A 12809-nucleotide genomic window follows, 5' to 3' on the forward strand; every position below is an offset into this window, starting at 1 on the left:
AACCTAGAGCTATGACTCAGCTGGTACAGTGCTTGCCTATCCTGCATGACTTTCTGGGTCCAGTCCCCAGCACTACACAAACTAGGTGTGGTGGTGCACACTCGCACTGGGGAGGTAGAGGCAGGCAGAGCAGAACAGGCCATCCCCAGCTATACAGCAAGTTCGATGCCATCCGGGGCTACCTGAGACCTTATCTCAAAAAACAAAAACAAAACAAACCCCACAAAACTAGAAATCAGAGTGTGTTGGGAGCAGTGAGACCCCAGATCCTGAATTTCTTGTAATCCCCTGATCTGAGTGCCTACAGCTGCTCTGAGCACGAGACCTTTAGGAGTTCCTGATGGCAGGAGAGTGGTTTCTGGTGGGTTTGGCTGGGGCCTGGCTATCTCTATATAATCTGCCCCTGAACACAATAAAGGGGGCATTCTTGGGGAATTCAAGGATGACCCGTGTTGCTGTCTCTCTGTCTGTGTGTGTCTGTGTATTTTAACTTCCAGCCCCCTTGCCCGAAGCTCGGTAACTGGGTGCCAGCGCACAGAGCGCAGAACTCAGGGTGCACGTGTGTCAACAGACTGCACATGTGTGTTTCATACACTTTTTTTTAATTTTCGAGACAGGGTTTCTCCATAGTTTTTTTGGTTCCGGTCCTGGAACTAGCTCTTGGTAGACCAGGCTGGCCTCGAACTCACAGAGATCCACCTGCCTCTGCCTCCCGAGTGCTGGGATTAAAGGCATGTGCCACCACCGCCCAGCTTGTTTCATACACTTTTATAACTCACAACGAGCAAGTTTTCTTTTACAGCTACTGAATTAAACATAACAAATATTCTCCAAAACTTAACTACCTGGCTGGTTTTTCATGGCATAATTATTTGAAACTGTATCGTGGGCTGGAATGAGTCATAACGCGGTTAACGAAGCAGACTAGTTCCAGGAGTTATGCACTCAGTAGGTCCCTCCGTCCCTCAGAAATGAGCAGAGGAGCGAGGGGAAGGAGCTTGCTCCAAGTTCATTAAGTATGTGCATGGTAATATCCTTATGTAAACCTGTGTATAAAAATAAATAAGCACTTGGCTCAGAAAGACGGCTGCGTGTTCTGTTGTTGAGTCTGCTGTGTGTATTTCTTACATGTGGAGTTCATCCCAGTGTCTGCTGTTAAGGGAATATGGCCAGCTAGCCGGTCCGCTGGCTACCACCGACACCACATTCTCCTAGCTCGACACAAACAGCACCTGCTTCTGAGTATTTCCAGCGACTCCATCCCGGATTGTTGTACCAGCAAGGGCTGGCCATGGAGATGTTTGTGATAGCTCTGGGCGAAGGCTCACACAGCTGCATATGTAGGTCCTTGAAGTTTGTAACTTGGTTTTCCCTGCAAGTAATATCGGTATTCTTTTTCTTAATTTTTTTATTAGACTTATTCATTTATTGGGCAGTGCATGTGTCACAGAGTGTGTGTTGGGATCAGAGGACAATGCGATAGAACTGTTCCTGACCTGTGTCACAGGGGTCAAACTCAGGTTCATCAGATTTTCAACAGTCACCTTTCCTGCTGAGCCATCTTGTCAGCACTATAAGAACTTGGTCGTTCTTTATATAATGGTAATTCTTGGTCATCCTTCCAAATTAGTTTGGAGGTTAATCTGTCCAGTTCCTGTCAAATTGCATTGGAATTTATCTGTAATTGCCTTAAATGTGTTAATTTAAGAATTAGCAGGATTTCCACAGTAACTGGACTATTGACAGTAACTGGACTATTGACAGTAACTGGACTATTGACGCAGCGCCCCCTTGTGGACATTGCACGTATTGAAAGACCACTTGCTGGCTTCAGCAGGCTGGTGGCCCACTCAGGTTTAGCCACATGTCACCTTCCACTTCAGGGTCTGCTCAGTCCGTTCATGGGGTACAGATTGGATTTACCTGTGAGAATCCTTGAACTTCTGGGGGTAGAGAGATAGGTCAATAGTTAAGAGAGCTTAATGCTCTTCCAAAGGACCTGGGTTCGATTCCCAGCACCCACATGGCCACGCACAACTCTCTGTAACTCCAGTTCCAAGGGATCCCATGTCCTCTTCTGAGCCCCTGTGGACACCAGGCACACATGTGGTACACAGATATACATTTAGGCAAAACAGTAAATACACACACACATTTGGTTTTGTTTGAGACGGGGGTTTCTCTGTAGCCCTGGCTATCCCAGAACTCTCTTTGTAGACCAGGCTGGCCTTGAACTATAAGAGATCCACCTGCCTCTGCCTCCTGAATGCTAGGACTAAAGGTGTGTGCCACCACCCCGGCCTACATATATATGTTTAACCAGGAGCTCTCAAGGAATGTGCAGCATTCACACCCAGGCCCGAGCCCACTGCCACAGCAGATGCGTCCTAGGATCTCCGATTTTCCCTTCCTCAGCCCACCCTGTCACCATGCCTCCCACTTAGCAGTGTGGTGACACTCAGGGTTAGACTTTGGAAGTCCTTAGCAGTGTCCGTCCCAGACAGACAGGAGTCGTAGCTGTGGCTTCTTTTATCTACCTAGAAAATAACCTTCTCTTTTTAGTCTAAAATGGGCTTTTAAAAAAAATGCTCACTAGCCTTGGCTGTCCTGGCACTCCCTTATGGAGGCCAGGCTGGCCTTGAACTCACAGAGCCCTGCCTGCCCCTACTAGCTGCTCTGATTAAAGGCCTGCAGAGCTGTGCCCTGAGGAGACAATACTTTTCATTGTTATTGTCTCGTTCTCTGCTGGAAACAATTAAAATCGTCTTTGGCTGGAGGAAAAATAATGTAGGGAGGGAGAGGGCTCAAACCACAGTGCTAATTTCCAAAGCAAACCGCTCCCTCCTTTCCCAGAGCCCTGCTGGCCGCCCTGCTCCGCCGCCCTGCTCTGCAGCCCTGCTCTGCCGCCCTGCTCCGCTGCCCTGCTCTGCAGCCGGATGCATCTTGCAGGAGCTGGAAGAGAGAGAATCCTCTGCAGCTCCAGAGACGTCAGCTGCTGAGCCAAAGGCCACCACCCTGAGAAAATAAGCTCACGTCTTGACTGGGTTTTCGTGGCTACTTCTTCTAACAGGTGACATCAGAGGTTGTCTCCACAGCCAGGTGTGGTGGCACCTGTCTGTGACCCCAGTACTCCACGATGGAGGTTGAGACAGAAAGACCGAGTTTGTGCCTATCATCCACAGAGGCCTGGGTTCAATCCCCAGCCTTACATAAAACCTGGGACAGTCAAGAATTAATAAATGAAATGAAATAAATGAATGAAAAAGATCTCCTGGTGCAGATTCCTCCCACTTAGGCAAGGGAAACCCACAGAGGTCCTTCTGAGGCCATCTGAGGGACATGGAGGCCTACTATTAGGCACACCTGGCTTAAGCCCAGGCCTCTTCACTGGACCAGGTGGATATTGGAACTGTGGCTGGTTCCAGAGAGAGACCCTCTTCGACTCAGTGGGACAAAGAGTAAAATCATCCTCCTGGTGGCATGGTGGTTGTTAGAAAATTACCATAGAAAGTTTGTGAGGACCACCCAGGGCTGTAGTCAGGCTGATTTCCCATAAGGCCACATTGTCTGGAGCTGGCATCTTTATGCCCACAATCCTGCTGTATGCCTTAGTTGTTAGAAGCTGGTTTCTCTCATGTGTGTATGCATTTGACTGATTTTTAAAAATGTGTGTGTGTGCGTGCGTGCATGCGTGCGTGCTACAGAGTGTGTGGAGATCAGGAGACAAGCCGCATGAGTTACTTCTCTCAAGAACTGAACTCAGGTCTTCAAGTGTGGGAGCAAGGACTTTTACCCGCTGAGCCATCTCTCCAGCTTGGGAACCAGGTTCGTTGTCAAGGTTACCTGCAAATCCGTTGTGGATGCTTTGAGTCAATGACTAAGGGCAACATCGAAAGAACTGTTGCAGCCTCCTGTGACGACTTCCAGTGGTGCTTCTAGGTGGATCTCTGTGAGTTCGAGGCCAGCCTGGTCTACAGAGCGAGTTCCAAGACAGGCTCCAAAGCTACAGAGAAATCCTGTCTTCGAAAACTAAAAAAGACCTCATGTCTGCCAAACTTTGAAGCTGGGGCCTCCCCGGGCAGGCTGAGTGTGGGTCATTGCGCCATCTGCTGACCACTTTGGGAACTGGGCCTCAGGCCAACCTAAGCTCTGGAGCCCCAAACCAGTCTCCTCCTAGTCTTGATCATTGCCCCTGGTCCCTGCCCCTGACCTGTGTGCCCACGTGGGGGTCATCTAAATGCAGTGCTCACCACTTGCCCCTGGATGAATCCACCGCTACCAGATGAATTCTGTATCTTCTAAAGATATGTTCAAATCCCAACAAGTATTGGTGACTGATCATCTTTGGAAGACAGAGTCTTCAATGATGACCAGGTAAAGAGGAGGCTGTTCGGGTGGGCCTGCACCAATACATCAGAAACCCTTACAAATGAGCCGACAGGGAGAGGCAGCCGCAGGCTGAGGGACGCCCAGAGTGGCTAGCAGCACAGGAAGCTGGAAGGGCAATGGAAGACATGTGTCCCCAGGTGTCAGAGGAGTTCCCTACCTGCTAAATCCCCCCACCCCCTGCAAACACACACTGTCGTTCTGGTCCTCTGGTCTCAGGAACCTCACTTTGTGCTTCTGTTGCTTCCAACAAGCCAGTCCATGGTCTGTCCTGGCAGCCCCATGTGAGTTACAATGGTCCTTACTCATAGCGAGAATACCAGAAACTTGGTAGTCAAAGCGAGACAGGTTTATTTTCACGTCTGCAGAAGCCAGCTGTCAGTGTGCAGATGTCGCATTGTGAAGTCACGGTTTTCACAGTTCCCAATCTGAAGATTCCTGCCCTTTTCCCCCACAGGCTGGTGCAGAGTGTTGCTGTCCCTCCCCCAATTCCCCATCTTCCCCTTTTCTGATACATGGTCTTTGTCATGGCAATAGTCTGGTTTTTCAACCTTAAGATACGCCTGGACAAGCAGGCTCCAGGTGCTCGTGCCCTCTGCTGGGAACAGGTGCAGAACACCTTCTTAGCTGTGATTCTTCGATGGCCTCACACTGAAAATGGGCCATGATGCTTTACCTTAAACCCTAGATGTGTGCATACCACGGGATGACTTCTGCTTATTGTCTGTTGGGACCATTTGGAGTCCTGGCCTCTAGCTGCTCTTCCCTGCTAGAGATCTTTCCTTTCCTTCTGATCTGAGTTACTGAAAGCTGTGTCAAAGTTGTTTACCAGCTCTGCTTCACGAGCACGTGTTGCCTTGAGGATCAGAGAATAAGGTTTTCACCTGTTGGCCCACCTGACTTGTTGGGTATATAAGCCTCCGTGGTGCTCTTGAGTAAAGGGCTTCCTACCAGCGACTAGAGGTCCGTGTCTCTGTGTTTGTGTGTTTCAACCTCCAGCCCCTTGCCCGAAGCTCACGAACTGTATGGTAGCACACAGAGCGCAGGCAGGCGTTGTGCGCTGCAATTGTCTTATGTGCCCTTAACCCTCTGCCCCTCCTCTGCCAGCTCTCAGCTTTATGGATGCCCAGCTCATACCCCATATCCACAGACAGGAGCCCGTGTGGGAATCTATGTCATCACAGCTGTTCCTACCAGTGTCCCAGGGACCTCAGCACTGTGAACTAGATTCTCTGAAGAAGCCACACTATAAAAGGTCTTGCAGGCTGACGAGCCCTGACGACTACAGGTCTGGAGCTAAAGCCGTCTTAGGCTGTCATTCACTCCTGAATCTAACCTATGTCTTGGTGACTGCTAGAGGACTTTTGGACCATATTGTCTTAGCTGACCGTTAGCTCCACCAACCCAGGCACACTGTTGACCACCCTGTGGGAGCCGGACTTCACAGACACCTTACATGGCTTTCCTCCTAAGAGTTCTTCCTCTCTGGCACAGGGGCCTGGTGGTTTCTGCCAACACCGACATACTGTGCCAGTCTGGCCCGTTTCTACAGATGGGGAAGTGTTCCTGGCAGATGCTCCTTTGGGGCTACTGCTGTACCCCAGTGCACCCACCATGGCCCCAAAACAAATGTAGACACACACACCTCCACACTGTCCCTAATCAGTATCCCCCCCCCCTTATTCCCTGCTGTTCTAAACCATCTTTACCAAGCCTCTAGCTCCTCCGAGAACCCATAAGGCAGGGGCTCTGAATGCTCCCCATTCCTGTTTCTCTGCACCCAATCTAGTTGCTCCACACTTTGTCCCAAACAGAAGGGGCCATTTTCCCACCAGTCTTAGGCATGGGTCAGGATGTCCCGAGTGTCCACATCCTGTTGTCTCTCTTCAAACTTGGCCAGGGCCGGCTAACCTTAACCCCACAGCCTTGGTCCCCAAAGCTCTGGCCCTGGCAGAACATTCTCACACTGTGGCTCACTTTCTGCCCTCCGCTGCTGGTATGAGCTTGGGACAAAGGCTGCCACTCTCTGGGCCTTGGGTAGGACACACAGCTGCTGCCCCAGTGCAGCTCCTCCCTGGTTTATGAAATTGAAGAACTGTGCCCACTGTAGGTGGAGGCACACAGGAGGCAGGGGTAGCTTGGTTCTCACCTCCCTCACTATCCAGGAGCCCAAGGCACAGGGCTGGGGTGGCCCCAGAGCATGGCTACTGGTTTGGAAGAGTCAAAGTTCTAGCTAGTCCTGTGTTGGTATGGCAAGACCTGCCAGCAGACCTTGGTAAGGATACTACCAAGGTTCAATTTGGTGAACCAGTGGGTTTATCGGGGTTAGAGGGCTATGGGTGAGGGGTCAGAACATGGACAATTCACAGGCGGCTGCATCACTGAAAGCCGATCCTAGCATGGGTGACGATTCCTAAAGCTGGCACCAAGTGGCTTGTAGGTAGCTGGATGGACAGGAGTCTCCTTCAGCGGTTCCTACTACTTATGTAACCCTGCAAGGAGCAGGGCTCTGCACTGGTCAGTTTCAGGGACTTCCCAGTGTTAGTGAGCTTTCCTCCAGATTCTAGAGGGAACTGCTACATGGCAGCCCCTGCCCCGTGAAACCTGGAGCGAGGGAAGCCGACTGGAACCTTGCTGGCCCCCAGCAGAGGCTCAGTTAAGAGTGTAGAGCCTGACTCCAGGAGCAGAGCAGCCCTGGCATACAATGGGACACTCAAGTACCAGCCTGCTGAGCATCCCACACAGAGAGGTGGGAAAAGGTTGTTAGAGTCTCCCCTTAGATTCTGGCCACAGCTTTCGGGGCCCCCTCTGTTGTAATTCTGTCCCAGCTGCATTCACCAAGGGTATAAGGTGAACCGGGGTGGAGTGGGGGGGCATCACGTATGCTGGGGCGGTCTTTTGGTGATGCAGCTGTTTGGGGGGTCATCTACAATTCCTACAAGTAACCCCTCATCTCTGCTCCCACAGCTGAGCCCAGTACGGTCAGTATGCTCAGTTACCCTTGTGTAGAAGTGCTGTTCTGCTGGGTCACTGGTGCCCTGTCTGGAGAGAGCACATCTCTGAAGATACAGCAACACAGGGCTGGCTCACTCAGCACTCCCAGCAGCCACAGGAGACACGATGGCCCCACTGAGACAAGGACACAGAGAACCTGACGGGAGACAGGAGCAGGAAGCTGGCAGTGGCCATAGCCCCACTAACTTAGGCTGCCCAAGCAATCGCAGAGCTGCTCTGGGGTACTGATCGACAGAGGAAGACTGGGCCTACAGTGAGAGCATAGGTGTGTGGGTGGGTGCGTGCACGCGCGCGCACACGGGGGGCAGTCTACAGGAGGAGAAGCAGTTCTCAGCCACACTTCCCACGCGGTGCAATCTCAGCACTAAAGTGTTGCAGCACCTCTTGTTACTGCCAGGGCTGATACGTAGTAGTGAGTGACTACAGAGGAATGCTGTGTGGTCCCCAAGTAAGTTCCAGCGCGGGGAGTTTCCAGAGACAGTTCTGATGTCCCAAGGCTGCTGGGCTCTTACAGGTTCACTCGGAACCCTTCTCCCAAGTCTAGCATGTACAACAGTAGGCGGAACTCTGCCATGGTTAGAGAGCCCAAAGTGCCAGTCATGGAAGGGACTCGATCCACAAACCTCCCTACCAAGTACAGCTTCCACGTTCGCCTGTGCACACTGACAGGCACGGAACAGACTGACAGGTGCAAACAGGGCTATAACAACACAAACAAGGCAAAAAGCCCAGAGCCCTGGTGGACTGAAGTCTCTCTCAGGAGGGTGTCCGGAGCCAGGTGAACACAGGATATAGGAGGTAAAAGGCTTTGGGGGCGAGGAGGGAGTAAGAAGAAACGTGACGGAGACGGGGAAGTCAGAATTGACCACTTGGGTGAAGGTTTAAACTGTCGTGGATGCACAGCCCTCGGAGCCTGTGGGGACGGTGAGATGCAGGGTGACATGGGGGTCAGTTAGGTTCTCGGAAGGACAGCAGAGCCCAGGCTTGTGTCGCGCATCTGGACAAATGGAGTGCCCCGGCGTCATGCCCATTATGAAGCGATTACATACACCATCCACCCAAAGGGAGCCATGATCCCGCTGTGAGGCGGCTGGGCTGGATGAAGAGAGCTAAGGAGGATTTATCTTTCGGGGAGGAGCTGCGAGGCCTAAGAATCATCCAACGTTTTCTTCCAAATCCCTCACAGCGGCATAGTCTGTGATTTGGTAACTCACCTGTGGGCGTCATGCCCAATGTGAACAGATGCCCCGCACACACCCAACTACTAGTGTGCACAGACCCTAGAAAGCCACACACCCAAGGTGGCCCTGGTGTCCATGTCCACACCTTAGGTACCAACATCCCCCAGTGCCCATCCGATATGCCACACACCTGAGATGCGTGCACACAAGGCAAGCAGCTCATCCTGAGACTCCTACATCTGAGGGGTCCACACCGAAGCACCCGCAACCCCCAGATGCCAACACCCCCCTCCCGCGGTGTGCACACCTCCGCGGAGCGCCACGCGCCGAAACGCACGCACCGTGACCTTGGAAAAGGGGAAGGGCGTAGAGCCGACGCCCCTCGCGCCACCCCGCCCTCCGCGCGTGCAAGACCGAGCCGTCCTTTCCTGGTCCTCTGTCTGGAGCCTCCCGGCAACCTACACCTTTTCCTGCCGAGTAAACAGGAAGTGGCTCCACGCGTGGCGGCTGCTTCCGGCCCGGGGCCTCGGTGATTCTGAACGGCAGCGGGCTGCAGCCAATCGCAGGAGACGGCCGGGGAGCGAGCCAATCGCGGGGCGGGCGAGGGCGGGGCGCGGTGGGACGGACGCCGGGGCGGCGGCCGCGTCGGTGGGGCCGGCGGGTGGCGGCGGCGCGATGCTGCAGCTGCGGGACACGGTGGACTCGGCGGGCACAAGCCCCACGGCGCTGCTGGCGGCCGGCGAGGATGCGGGAGCGGGCCGGCCGGGGACGAGCACGCCGCTGCGCCAGACGCTGTGGCCGCTGAGCGTCCACGACCCGACACGCCGCGCCCGCGTCAAGGAGTACTTCGTGTTCCGGCCCGGCACCATCGAGCAGGCGGTGGAGGAGATCCGCGCCGTCGTGCGACCCGTGGAGGACGGCGAGATCCAGGGGGTGTGGCTGCTGACCGAGTAAGCCTGCGCGAGTGCGCGTGGGAGCCTCGCCTCTCGGCCGCCGGGTGGGCAGCGGGCGGGGGCCCTGGTGACAGGCGGTCCCTCTCCCCTCCAGGGTGGACCACTGGAACAACGAGAAGGAGCGGCTGGTGCTGGTCACCGATCAGTCACTGCTCATCTGCAAGTATGACTTCATCAGCCTTCAGTGCCAGCAGGTGGTCAGGGTGGCGCTCAGCGCGGTGGACACCATCTCCTGTGGAGAGTTCCAGTTCCCTCCGAAGTCGCTCAACAAGTAGGTGCACCAGCGCACTACGTGGCAGGGCCCCTGCGAACCCTGTAAGTTCCGTTCTTGCGAGCTAAAGGCCTCATCTTGAAGGACCAGTGAAAAGGGCCTTAAAATAGAAACTGTAGAAACTGACTTGAGGGCGGCCCAGTGCCACCTTAAAAGGGCTGCCGGCACTAAAAACCGGTTACCAGTTAGGATTTGTGGAATCCTAGCCCACTGTTAAAAGCTATGTTAAGTACTGAACACTCCCCAGACCGGGCATTTTACCTCCAGCAGGATGGGAGCACAGGGTATCTGTTCAGTCTTTTTCTGGTTCCTGTTTAAAAGAAAAGCAGATTGGCTGATTGATTCGTTGATTGAACGTACTAAAAATCGGATACATTAGAAAATACCTAACAGCCAGTTTTCAAGAGCTGGTGAGCTTGCTATAAAAGTATTGTGAAGCTTAAGAGGCCCATACCCGCTGGGTGGTGGTGGCACACACCTTTAATTCCAGGACCCAGGAGGCAGAGGCAGGCGGATCTTTATAAATCTGAGACCAGCCTGGTCTACAAAGTAAGTTCCAGTACAGCCAGAGCTACACCGAGACACACTGTCTTGAAAAACTGAAAAAGAGGCCCATACATCTGAGCCCAGTCTATGGCAATTTGAATAGGGAATCCAGGAAGCTAATGGCTGCGAGCATTAGTCAGTAACACATTCAGGAACGAAAACATCCATAATTTGGCCAGACTGAACTGTATGCCGGTTTCACTGGCTGTAAAGACAAGTCTTAGCATCACCAAGACATGAACTTCTTACTCTCAGAAAGTGCTCGCAGTGGCTAGCGGAGACCGTTGTTGTTACACTGTACCGCAGCTGTCCCTGCCTTCCTGATAGCAGCTGGCTGCAGCGTTGGACTCCAGTGGTAAGCAAGGCTCTCTTTCCCCTCTTCCATCAGGCGAGAAGGCTTTGGGGTTCGCATTCAGTGGGACAAGCAGAGCCGCCCTTCTTTCATCAACAGATGGAACCCCTGGTCCACAAATATGCCCTACGCCACCTTCATAGAACACCCGATGGCTGGCATGGACGAGAAGACTGCGTCTCTGTGCCATGTAAGCAGATCCGAGGCCCGGGGCCAGCAGTGAGTGTGAGCACTTGAAGTGCAGGTCCTGATAGTGGGGCCTCGGAACACAGGGACACGCCCATCCCGCTGCAAGATGCTCAGTCTAGAGGGGGCAAGTTGCAGTCCTGGTGAGGCTCTGTGGGTGCTGCCTCTGGTGCAGGCGGGTACTTGGGAGGTGCTGAGGGAGCCCTGAGATCCTTCAAAAGGGCACACGTGCAGCATATAGTGCATTGTGTACATGCATTCCAGACAGGTTATGGTAGGGCTGAGAAAGTCCTGTCACTGGATGACGTCATAGTCCTCATGAATTTCTCCATCTGTGATGGAGTGCACAGCATGCCAGTGTGCAGCGTGTGTGGTGGCGGTGCTGTCGGAGGGAGGTGCCGAGTCTCCTCCTGGTGTCTTCAGTGACAGAGCGGTACTATCTAGAGCTGAGTGGCGTTTGGACAGACGAGTCACCTGGTGACCCAGCCCTTAGCACTTGACCTGATGACTTCTCCGAATCCCCGTTCCCCGTGTAGTGGAGTACTGTTGTCCGCCTTGAGGTTAAGGCTCCATGTTTCTTCTCTCTTTACAGTTGGAAAGCTTCAAGGCTCTCCTGATCCAAGCTGTCAAGAAAGCCCAGAAGGAAAGCCCACTGCCAGGACAGGCAAATAGCGTGCTGGTGCTGGAGCGCCCACTCCTCATCGAAACCTACGTGGGGCTCATGTCCTTCATTAACAACGAAGCCAAGCTGGGTTACTCCATGACCAGGGGCAAGATAGGCTTCTAGTCTTCGTGGAGGGACGCGGTGTGCCACCTCAAGCTACCCACTGCGGTTGGAGAGAACACAGGCATGGTCCCTTTAGGTGCCTGATTAGAATAGTCAAGCGAATTATATATATTTAGTTGGATATTGGACACCTTGGCAACATGATATATGAAGGCAGAAATACTGGCTGTCCCTATGCCACCGTGTTCCTTCTGTAACGCCACATAAATGTTTTCTCCAGTGTCCCTGCTGGGCTTGTTCTTCCTGCTCTGCCTCTCCAGCATGCTGAGCAGAATGTGCCCTCCCACTTCTGCTGAACATAAACTGTTGGGACACCGGGCGCCAGAGCGACCCGTACCTGCACTGCTGATGCACTTGCATTAACTCCCCCCGCCCCGCCGCCCTTCAAGTTTTGTATTTTGAAATTCAGCCTGTTTTTTAAAAGCTAAATACAATAGCAGTCAGCAGACCAGTTACAAGAAAGACAGCCTGCCTGGCCACTCCTAGCGAAACTGCTCTTCCGTGAATATGTTTGACCTGAAGTCACACTTTGCAAACTAATCCAGCTTGTGTTAATACAGCAGTTTTCCTAGGCCCAGGGACAGTCAGTCTCATGACATAATCCAGGCCCTTCTGGAAGTCATGGTGGTGGGTTTTTATCATCCTGTCTCTGTTTAAAAGGGACTGAGTGGTTTGGTTTAAAAAGTGCATGTTTATAATAAGTAGACCAGCCTGCATCCCCCTGGCCCCAGGTGCCATCAGCCCCACCGAGCTTTGCTGAGCTTCACCACGCCAGCCACACACGGTTTCCCCTGTGGCTCTAGCACCTGTCAGTACACTGTAGATGCTGGCCTGTCACTCGATACCTCTGCCGCAGCTTTAAGTTAACCATGGATGTGACCAGAATGACCTCAGATGCACCTGGTCTTTGTCCTCTGCTTTTGGTCTTGTAGTAAAGACGCTGAAAACCAAATGAAGTCGCTCCTTTTTGAAGTTACTGTCACAAAACAGGTGCCCCAACTAAAGACTGTCTTGAGGCCTGAGGGACTGAACCTGCTGGCTGGCTGTGGACCCTCCCCATAGTCCTCTTTACAGAAGTTCAGATGGGCAAGTCCACAGTCCAGGTTAGAGTCCTGGTTCAGATATCCCAACA

At 53.0% G+C, this 12809-nt stretch overlaps 1 protein-coding gene across 1 annotated transcript; it reads left to right on the top strand.

The window, feature by feature from the left end:
* Positions 1–9190: 9190 nt before the first annotated feature.
* Positions 9191–11901, top strand: Tprg1l (tumor protein p63 regulated 1 like). Its single transcript, XM_050153297.1, has 4 exons — positions 9191–9532; positions 9630–9806; positions 10741–10894; positions 11483–11901. Exons 1-4 carry the CDS (start codon positions 9258–9260, stop codon positions 11675–11677), a joined length of 801 nt encoding a protein of 266 aa, XP_050009254.1. The 5' UTR covers positions 9191–9257; the 3' UTR covers positions 11678–11901.
* The last annotated feature ends 908 nt before the right edge of the window (positions 11902–12809 follow it).

Source organism: Alexandromys fortis, unplaced genomic scaffold (assembly GCF_014885135.2).
Source record: "Alexandromys fortis isolate MF-2015 unplaced genomic scaffold, M_Fortis_MF-2015_v1.1 scaffold_88, whole genome shotgun sequence".
In the NCBI taxonomy this organism is placed as follows: Eukaryota; Metazoa; Chordata; class Mammalia; order Rodentia; family Cricetidae; genus Alexandromys; species Alexandromys fortis.

What these genes read in the sequence shown, in the direction of transcription:
- Tprg1l (XM_050153297.1), top strand. Translation starts at nt 9,258, where the DNA reads ATGCTGCAGCTGCGGGACACGGTGGACTCGGCGGGCACAAGCCCCACG. An exon ending in CCTCCGAAGTCGCTCAACAA is followed by an intron (nt 9,807 to 10,740) that starts GTAGGTGCACCA and finishes CTCTTCCATCAG; the next exon opens with GCGAGAAGGCTTTGGGGTTC. An exon ending in AGACTGCGTCTCTGTGCCAT is followed by an intron (nt 10,895 to 11,482) that starts GTAAGCAGATCC and finishes CTCTCTTTACAG; the next exon opens with TTGGAAAGCTTCAAGGCTCT.